Genomic DNA, 10,841 nt, shown 5'->3' on the forward strand with positions numbered 1-10,841 from the left:
ATTCCGGCGCCTTTCGTAGGTAATTTCCGCTGTGTGTATTATAATAAATAGCTTAGACGCGGCGCCCTCGAAGACGATTTTTACGATTCGGGCACCTTGCTTAGGCATCAATATCCATCCGCTGTTTTTTTTTATAATAAATAGCTTGGATGCAACGAGCGGCGCCCTCGAAGACAATTTTTACGATTCGGGTGGCTTTCGTAGATATCAATTTCCGCTGTTTCCATTATAATAAAAAGCTTAGACGCGGCGCCCTCGAAGACAATTTTTTCGATTCAGGCGCCTTTGGTAGCTATCAATCTCCGCTGATGCTATTTTAATAAATAGCTTAGATGCAACGAGCGGCGTCCTCGAAGAAAATTTTTACGATTTGGGCGCCGTTCGTAGATATCAATTTCCGCTGTTTCCATTATAATAAAAAGCTTAGACGCGGCGCCCTCGAAGACAATTTTTTCGATCCAGGCGCCTTTGGTAGCTATTAATCTCCGGTGATTCTATTTTAATAATTAGCTTAGATGCAACGAGCGGCGCCCTCGAAGACAATTTTTATCCACGCCCTCGAAGACATATAGGTATCAATTTCCGCTGTTTCTAATATAATAGAAATAGCGGATATTTATACCTACGGAAAGCGCCCAAATGGTAAAAATGGTCTTCAAGGGCACTGCGCCTCGCATCTAAGCTATTTGATTATCAGATATCTAATATAAAGAGTGTTACATGTTTCATCCCACAATTGGCCTAAATTATAGGTGCATTTTTCTGCGCTCCATAACTACGGATTGTTGCGCCCCAGAATCCTAAATAATGAAGTCCAGACAATGAACAAAATACAACTTGTCAACATGTATCAGGTATCAGATAATCAAATAGCTTAGGTGCGATGCGCGCCGCCCTAGAAGACCATTTTTGCGATTCAGGCGCGTTTCGTGGGTATCAATCCCCGCTGATTCTATTTTAATAAAAAGCTTAGATGCAACGAGCGACGCCCTCTAAGACAATTTTTACTTCTACATTATACATATAAGATTGTTGCGCCCTAGAGCGCTACATAATAAGGCCAGTGGGTACAACAAAATTCAATTCGTTCAACTCATCTCAGGGATTATTTATCTAATCTGCTACCTTTAAAGCTAATCTGATACCTACTACGAGTTGAATTTTGTTGTATCCTTCTTACTCTAATACAATTTGTCCTCAGATATTCATGCCGCTCATTCCACCAGTATGGTTGTTTCCTTTCATACCTCCCATTTGACTTCACATAAGATAACTGTGATGTCGCACTTAGACCCTCGATCAACTTACTTACATCCTCGCATCTCGGACCAACAAGCCAAAAGCATCCATAAAAACCTCCTCATTTAAAAGTCTCTTTAGATCGATATCTCTATCTTCCTGTTTCTTCCTTTTGCTAGTTATTTCAAAACTCACATATTTATGTAAGCTGAGCGATTCTTCTTCCAAAACAGTCTAGCTTATGACCCTGTTTAGAAGTGACGTTGAAACCAGTGAGATGTTCAGAAAAGATTCACTATTATCTCTCACAAACGTAGGTGCCTTACCGTCATTTAGCAAAGTAATCCCTGTGGCATGGATTCATTCTGATAGGTTTTTCCCTGTCCCATCAGATCTCCTATGTTTAATAATTCTTTGTCGATAGACTTACATTGGACTCCTGAAAGAGGATCACGTCACAACTTTCTCTTCGTGCAAGTGTTTCTGCAACATCGTGAGTGGTCCTCGCCCTTCCCACATTTATTTGAAGGAACTTCGTATTAGATGGTTTTTGTCTGATTCCTGGTCATAGGTGTTTTCCTAGGTCCTTCGTCCCTTGTGGCAGGGTCTCTCTTGAGGCCCCGCTTTTCCTGGATCAGTTTTTTATACTCCGAGAACTGTAAGCTGTCGGCTCTGTGACCGGACTTTACACGTAAGGCAGAAAGTCGCTTCACTACTTTAATCTCGTGCCTAGTGCCCCCTTGCCTTATCGGCAGCAGGAGTCCGATTTGTTTTTTCCCTTGCAGTCGGTTTTACTATGCCCGAATAGCAGGCATCTGAGGCACCGATGAGGCACATGCAGACTCTCTCGTATCTTGCACGACTTCCGGCCAATGGGTATATGTTCTCTTTCCAGCGCCTTCTTGGCTGTGATTCCGACTGTAACGGATGTATTGCCTTCTCCATTTTCCCATAGAGACGAGTTTGACGTCGTTAGGCTTCCTGCTGCCGGTATACTTTCAAACCATCTTCAGGATTTCTTCCTTTGTGACATCTCCGTCTATATCAAATATTTTCACCTGGTCCTGATAGATTCGGACATCTTCTATTGTGTTTCCCTCCATGCGGGCCACGATAGTCTTCTTCAGGTGCTCGGCTTGTTCTTTTTCTGCCACTTCGAGGTTGAGGTCCCCGCCCCTAGTCTTCTTAGCGCTTTTGACGCTAATCCTCTCCTTCCTCGTGTCTTCGCTACCCTTGATTAGCAACTCTACGTAGGATTTTCCACCTCCCTTCACAATCAACTTCTGCGTCCCCGCGTTCGTACTCCTCAGTGAGAGGTGGATGTCCATACCCATGAAGATTACTTTCAGGATTTGCCTGATGTTCCTACTTCTATAGCCCCCAATTATTAAGAGTAATGGAGGGCTATGATAATATAATTACTCTGATCTCCAGTGTCTCCATGTCTTCCCTCAATTTCAAAAGAATTGCCAGTAGTCTCTTATCCCTGTTACCCATTTCTCTACAGGAACCATGAAAATAGTCTGATGATTTCCCCTGTTTCTTCCTCCTGACCCTTTCTTGTAATTGTGGTCATAGTATTAAGTTAAAGGTACTTCACCTCTCATGGGCTGTATGTACCTCCTGCACATACTACCGGTTTTTCCCTTATCAGGTCGTGGTACCTTTTCCCCTCACCGGAAAGTCCTTGTTCCATGACCACTACTAAGTCGCCTGCAGATTTATTCCCTCTTCCCGGTTTGGCGACCGCATATAGATATTTTCTTCCCATTCGACTTTATTATAATGTCGTTTATTTTTTCAAAGCCTCTTTCACCTGAGTTCGGGACCGTTGCGATCATTTCTATCTCTCTTTCACTAAGTTTTTCGGGGAAGAACTTTCGAAGTCCATCGGTGTGGACACACTTGCCGTCTCCTTAGTTCTTCCTTCCTCGCCGGTTTTCTCCACTTTCTATCTCGTTTCTCAATGCTGCCGAGGGTGACTTCTCTGAAAGTGCTCTCCATGTCTTCGGTGACACTCTTAAGGTTTATACATACATCATTCTTGATCTCGACCTTCGTGTTTGTATGGTGTCAGACATTAGTCTCACTAAATTATTTGTAACTCTCGTTTCTTTATTGCTCTTACCATAGGCTTATGTCCGAGTTCTCCTCCTTCTCTCTAGATCTTTTTTCACCAAGTGAGGAGCTCCTTTGCAAGGTTGCCTCCCCTGGAACATTTGTCTTGGTGAGGTCCCTACCCCTGACCGAATATCTTCTAACCGAAGACCCTCTTCTTCCGAAGATTATAGTTTCCTCCTTCTTCTTTTCCTCTTTGCTAAGTACTTGCCTTTTGTTCCCTTCACTACTGATGTTGATGTAGTTGATGATGTTCGATATCATCTCATTCATTCATAGTTTGTTCCAGCTGCACCACCACTGATGACTCACTCCAATGTCTCCGGACTAAAAGGGATACTGGGAAACTGAAGCTATATTTTTGTGACATCTTAATATAATTTACTATTCCCAATAAAAATAATAAATTACTTCATGGAGTTAAATTAAAATTAAACTTAAAAAAATTAACGAGTAATATTGATTTACTTTGCATAAAAAGTTTGATGTAAAATCTTAGGAGGGGGGTCTGGCGCCTTTGTCTAGAAATTAGGTTGGCGCCTTTTTAGGAATTTGGGTTGGCGCCTTTTTCATGAGCCAGTCCGGCCCTGGTGCCCACCCCTTCTTGGGGGTGGAAAATTGTTTGGTAAAAATAACTACGGAAATGACTACAGAACCTAATTCTAAGCAAAAACTGTTCCATAATTTTTTTTGAAACTTATACCTATTGAGTTATTCGTGGTTGAAAATTTGCCATTTTATTGAAAAATGTCACCTTTTTCGTTGCTTCATAAAGCTTCTAATTATAATACAAAAAGAGATGGTAGGTGAAAAGAGATTTTTTTTGATACATGCTCAAATCAATGTGTTCAACTTAAAATAACAGAGAAATGATTATTTTAGGGGTATAAAGCTACAAATACCTCTTGTGGTGGTTGAAAAGACCTTTAATATATATCTCGCTTTACACTTTATACCTTTACGGATTTACCTTTATTACACAGGGTGTCCCGAAAATATTGGTAATAAATTATACCATAGATTCTGTGGTCAAAAATATATTGACTGAACCTAACTTACCTTAGTACAAATGTGCACATAAAAAGAGTTATAGCGCTTTAAAGTTACAAAATAAAAATCAATTTTTTCCAATATTTCGAAAACTGTTAGAGATTTTTTATTGAAAATAGGCATGTGGCATTCTTATAGAAGTAAAATCTTAACAAAAAAATATAGTGAAATTTGTGCACATCATAAAAATTTTATGGGGTTTTGTTCCCTTAAACCCGTCCCAAACTTTTGTGTACGTTCCAATTAAATTATTATTGTAGTACCAATAGTTAGACACAATATTTTTAAAACTTTTTGCTTCCTAGTCTTTTTTCGATAAACCAGTTTTTATCTAGATGCGGCTTCTTTTTTATTATGTTTACATAAAAATTGTATGGGGGTTTCGTTCCTTTAAACCACCCAAATGTTTGTGTACGATTTAATTAAACTTTTATTGAGGTACCATTAGTTAAACACAGTGTTTTTAAAAATTTTTGCCTTTTAGTATATTTTCATATTATAAAAATGTAAACTATAGATTTTTCATTATTATTACCAAGTCTCTATAATCTAGTCCATGTGGTGAGACCGCTCCCGTCTGAAAAACATTTCTAATTCGGTTTCTCTGCGGATTCATATTAAAAAATACCCCCCTTAAACAAATCTTAAGGGTGCCGGACGGAATTCTTGGGCAGAAATTGTTTAAACAATTTTTTTAAACAAATACATAAGATCACCTTTTATTGCTCCAAAAAATATATTTTTAGGTTTTTTGGGCCATTCTAAACAAGAAAGGTATCTTGTGATTTTTCTCAAAAATTGACAGTTTTCGAGTTATAGGCGATTTAAAATCTAAAAAATGCGAAAATACGCATTTTCGAAGCTTAAAAACTCATATTTAAATTAGTATTTTTAAGGGAGCCGATAACTTGGATTAAAGTTTGAACATTCCTTTTCAAGATTCCGACCGTAGTTTTTTAATTGTTAATTATGCGTGTCCATCCGGTTTTTTTGCCGGTGCGCCGCGCACTGTTTTCAAAAATCTCCTATTTTCCTCCGAAAAATATTTTTTCTAGATTCTTTGGGACATTCTTAATAAAATAAGTTTCTTGACATTTTTCTTAAACGTTAATAGTTTTAAAGTTATAAGCGATTTAAAATCCGAAAAAAGACAAAAAAACACATTTTCGCATTTTAAATCGCGTATAACTTTAAGACTAGTAACTTTTAAAAAAAAAATGTCAAGAAACTTATTTTATTTAGAATGTCGCAAAGAATCTAGAAAAAATATTTTTTGGAGGAAAATAGGAGATTTTTGAAAATAGTGCGCGCCGCACCGGCAAAAAACCGGATGGACACGCATAATTAACAATTAAAAAACTACGGTCTAAATTGAAGTTAGTCCCGATCACTCTTCGGAATCTTGAGAAGGAATGTTTAAACTTTAATCCAAGTTATTGGCACCCTTAAAAATACTAATTTAAATGAGTTTTTAAGCCTCGAAAATGCGTATTTTCGCATTTTTTAGATTTTAAATCGCCTATAACTCGAAAACTGTCAATTTTGAGAAAAATCACAAGATACCTTTCTTGTTTATAATGACCCAAAAAACCTAAAAATATATTTTTTGGAGCAATAAAAGGTGATCTTATGTATTTGTTTAAAAAAATTGTTTAAACAATTTCTGCCTAAAAATTCTGTCCGGCACCGTTCAGATTTGTTTAAAGGGGACATTTTTGAATATGAATCCGCAGAGAAACCGAATTAGAAATGTTTTTCAGACGGGAGTGGTCTCACCAAATGGACTAATCGTATTTAACCATATAGGTACAAATAGGTGGTGGATTTGACAAATATTCAAAATATCTCGATAAAAACTGGCTTTTCGAGAAAGTACTACGAGGCAAAAAAGTTTTAAAACACTGTGTTTAACTAATAATACTTTAAGAATAATTTAATACGAACATACACAAAAGTTCAGGGGGGTTTAAGGGAACAAAACCCCCATAAAATTTTGATGGGGTGCACAAATTTCACTACAATTTTTTGTTAAGATGTTCCTGCCATCAGAATGCCACACGTCTATTTTCAATAAAAAATCTCTAATAGTTGTCGAAATATTAAAAAAAATTGATTTTCATTTTGTAACTTCAAAGGGCTATAACTTTTTTTATGTGCATATTTGTACTAAGGTAAATTAGGTTCAATCAACATATTTTTGACTCCATAATCTGTGGTATAATTTATGACCAATATTTTGGGACACCCTGTATATCTCGCTATACATATCTCGCTTCGACATTTTATACTCTGGGCTAATTAGCAAAATACATGGAAAAGTTATTTACCAGCAATTTTATTGCTAGAATCGAATCTTATGATTGTATATATTAATAATATAGGTATGCAAAGTCCGCAGATAGTGTGCTACTTTTTTTATAAACAAAATTTCGCCCGAAAATCGTGTTTTTCTCAATTTTTGCTCTATAACTCCAAAGATTTTAATTTTACACCAAAAACACTCAAATAAAAATTCACCGTAATTAAATTCTGCATAGAGACGTGTTCTTCCCGATTTACTTCGACGACAATTTTCCCAGGAAAATGAGGGTTTTTCCAACAAAATCTTTAATTTTCAACCAAAATTTTAGATAAGTAATTGTTTATAAATCATTAAATAACTTGGTAATGTAAAAACTCTTTTCGTATAGATAACAATTCCAGAAGCCAATGGAAATTGAATGAACAGTTTAACAACAATTGAATTGTTAATTAAAAATTTACGGTCGCTATAAAAACCACAATAAATATGATACATAAGAATAACTATGATTTTTGTATAAAAAGACACTGTGCCTATCTAATTTTCTTTATAGAATTGAAATTGGACTATTTTTGCGGCCTCAGGAATATTTTAAAATTATAAACAATTTTTTGGCTTATAAACAATTAGAATATCTCGGGAAATATTCAATTAAATTAAATCATGAAAACGGTATTGGAAATAAAGTGGCAGGACGCTTATTTTAAAAGAAAAAACATTTAATTGTGATGAGTGGTTCCTGAGATACAACCGGTCAAAGTTGACCGGCATTTACGGCAAAGATAATAAATAATAGGATCATAATTTTTGAACCATCACCCTTTTAGTTTTGTCCTCTTTCTCCACATCAATCTTTATATCTTTAAAATACTCATACCATTTATTATTATAATAAAAACTATCGATATTACGAGTGAAAATTGCCAAAAATAGCAAAATTTCAATCAAAAATTAGGTTGGAGAAAATGTAATCTTAAAGATTAAAATCGGTATACGTTAAAAAAATACATTTTCTCGGCTTCCCATGGAGCAATTTTCTTCATTCTTTTTTTGTTCCCAAGTATCTCGAGTAGAGCCATCTAACTAAAGCATTATTAAATATCAAACTTGCTTTCTTGTGTTATAATATATTAATTTATTTATAAGAAAAGAAAACTACATATTTTTTCCAGTTGTAGACTTTTTTTAGGTAAACTTACTACAAGTGTAGCTTTTACCGTTAAAAACACAAATATTCTCATTTGAAAGCTGTATAATTATTTAAACAATCTTTATTTAAACAAATTAAAAAATTTTGTTATAATCAATAAATTAATTAAATATTAAAACAAAACAAAAGCAAGTTTGACATTTAATAATAAGGTAGTTAGTTATATGGCTCTACTCGAGTTACTTGGGAACAAAAAAAGAATGAAAAAAATTGCTTCATGGGAAGCCGAGAAAATGCATTTTTTTAACGTATACCGATTTTGAACTTTGAGATTACATTTTCTCCAACCTAATTTTTTATTGGAATTTTGCTATTTTTGGCAATTTTCACTAGTAATATCGATAGTTTTTATTATAATAATATATGTTATGAGTATTTTCAATATATATATAAATTATTGCGTAGAAATAGGACAAAAATAAAAAGGTAATGGTTCGAAAATTATGATCCTATTGTTTATATATTTGCCGTGAATGCCGGTCAACTTTAACCGGTTGTATCTCAGGAACCATTCATCACAATTAAACGTTTTTCTCTTAGAAAAAGCGACCTGCCGCTTTTTTTCCAATACTATTTTCATGATTTAATTTAATTGAATATTTCCCGAGATATTCTAATTGTTTATAAGCCAAAAAATTGTTTATAATTTTAAAATATTCCTGAGGACGCTTAGATAGTCCAATTTCAATTCTATAAAGTACATTAGATAGTTACAGTGTCTTTTTACACAAAAATCATAGTTATTCTTATGCATCATAATTATTGTGGTTATTATAGCGACCGTAATTTTTTAATTAACGATTTAATTGTTGCTAAACTGTTCATTCAATTTCCATCGGCTTCTGGAATTATTATCTATACGAAAAGAGCTTTTATATTAGCAATTTATTTAATTATTTATAAACAATTACTTATCTAAAATTTTAGTTAAAAATTAAAGATTTTGTTGGAAAAACCCTCATTTTCCTGGGAAAATTTTCTTCGAAGTAAGTCGGGAAGAACACGTCTCTACGTAGAATTTAATTACGGTGAATTTTTATTTGAGTGTTTTTGGCGTAAAATTAAAATCTTACGCCAGTAAGAGCCAGTAATCTGGAGTTATAGAGCAAAAATTTTAAAAAACACGATTTTCGGGTGCCATTTTGTTTATAAAAAAAAGTAGCACACTATCTGCGGTCTTTGCGTACCTATATTATTAATATATCCAATGATAAGATTCGATTCCAGCAATAAAATTGCTGGTAAATAACTTTTCCCAAAAATGGCATATTCTCCGATAATCTGCCCAGACTATTAACAGTGCTCGTTTTAAAGGGCTTTTCAAGTACTACAAAAGGTATTTATAGCATTATAACTATAAATCAACCATTTCTCTGTTATTTTAAGTTGAACACACTCATTTCAGCATGCACCAAAAAAAATCTCTTTGCACCTACCATATCTCTTTTTGTATTATAACTAGAAGATCTCTGAAGAAAAGAGTCTGTTTGGCTTTCCATAAGCTATAAAAATGTTTTATATAGTTTTGTTCGTTTGATGCATAATTTTTAAAGTATTCGCAAAAAGCCGTCCGGAAAGGTGACATTTTCCAATAAAAATGGCAAATTTTCAACTACGAAAACTGCAAAAGTTTTCGAAAAAAAATTATAGAACAGTTTTTGCTTAGAATTAGGTTTTCTAGCCACTTCCGTGGTTATTTTGACCAAAAAGTTTTCCGCCCCGAGAAGGGGTGGGAGCCACCCCCAAGAAAAAAGCGCACATCGGCATAGGGTAGACTTTAAAATAGGAGATAAGTAGAGGCTATTCCCAAAATTTTATTAAAATCCATGCAGTAGGAGAGAATTCTGAGGTAATATCCTGTTTTTCCTCTCATTGACTGGCTATTCATTTTAGATTGCGTCAAAGCGGTCCAAACTGGACAGTTCGTCGACAGATACAACGCAGTTCAATACATAACAGTAAATAAGTCAAGTCCTGTCAAATTTGAAGTGAGATCTGCAGTGGTGAACCAAACCCAAAACCTAACCCGCACCATATCTGCCTATGAATACCTTATCGAAGCGGACCTCATCAAAGATATGCTGATGCTACGATCGGGAGTCACTTGTAAATATAGTGTGGGCAATTGTACGGACACCACAGAGCCTACAATGGTCATCCAATGGAGAGTGTCCGTTCCTCCAAACTCCAAGGATTATAAGATGGTGTGCATTCAAGAGATTCAGTCTTATTGGGAAGAAAGACTATTATCTTTAGAAAGAAGTAATACAGAATTAATATATAAGTTTAGCATATTTGTTACAATTAGTTTAATATCAATAGTTCTTTTGTTATTATGCCTGCTTACTTTTTGTTACAATGCGTACAAGAACTGGATAACTATGGACAAGATCAAGTATGGAGTTGGTTGTAATATTTTGCAATATTCTTTCAACAGAATATTTTGGATGGAGCTCAATCAGCTAAAATCTCAAGTTCAGTTTGAAAATACTTATGATTATATATCTTATGACTCAAAGAAAACTAAACAATAAATTAATCTTACCTAATATAAAAAGTTGTGTAAGTTTATTGTGTTGATTTAAACAACTTCTGAGCATTTCTTTCAGAAATAATAAAATAAATACATATACTAAATAACAATAAACGGTTTCGTTTTGATGCAAATCGAGTCTCCTGTCATCCCCTCACACGTGTTTCTGGTTTACCTAGGTTTACCCGTTATCAAAGAGGCTTCGCAATAAGACTGATTTGAATCAAAACTCACGGAGAAGATGGTATAAATATTCAAATATTTACACCGGAGGCATATTTACAGATGCTCCTATACTACGGCACCAGAGTGCTGAAATCGGTTAGCCTTTAATATACACACACCCAAACTTATATGGAATCACCATGTATTTCAAAGCAATATTTATT

The 10,841-nt window shown here is 34.7% G+C and overlaps 1 protein-coding gene across 1 annotated transcript in view; it reads left to right on the forward strand.

Annotated features, from left to right (window-relative positions):
• Positions 1–10,476, forward strand: part of LOC114337945 (uncharacterized) — a 60,457-nt gene extending 49,981 nt beyond the window's left edge. The window contains exon 3 of the mRNA XM_028288522.1: positions 9,813–10,476. Coding sequence (XP_028144323.1) covers positions 9,813–10,453 — 641 coding nt within the window. The 3' untranslated portion in view covers positions 10,454–10,476. The remainder of the gene's footprint in view (positions 1–9,812) is intronic.
• The last annotated feature ends 365 nt before the right edge of the window (positions 10,477–10,841 follow it).

Source organism: Diabrotica virgifera, chromosome 1, assembly GCF_917563875.1.
Source record: "Diabrotica virgifera virgifera chromosome 1, PGI_DIABVI_V3a".
Classification (NCBI taxonomy): domain Eukaryota; kingdom Metazoa; phylum Arthropoda; class Insecta; order Coleoptera; family Chrysomelidae; genus Diabrotica; species Diabrotica virgifera.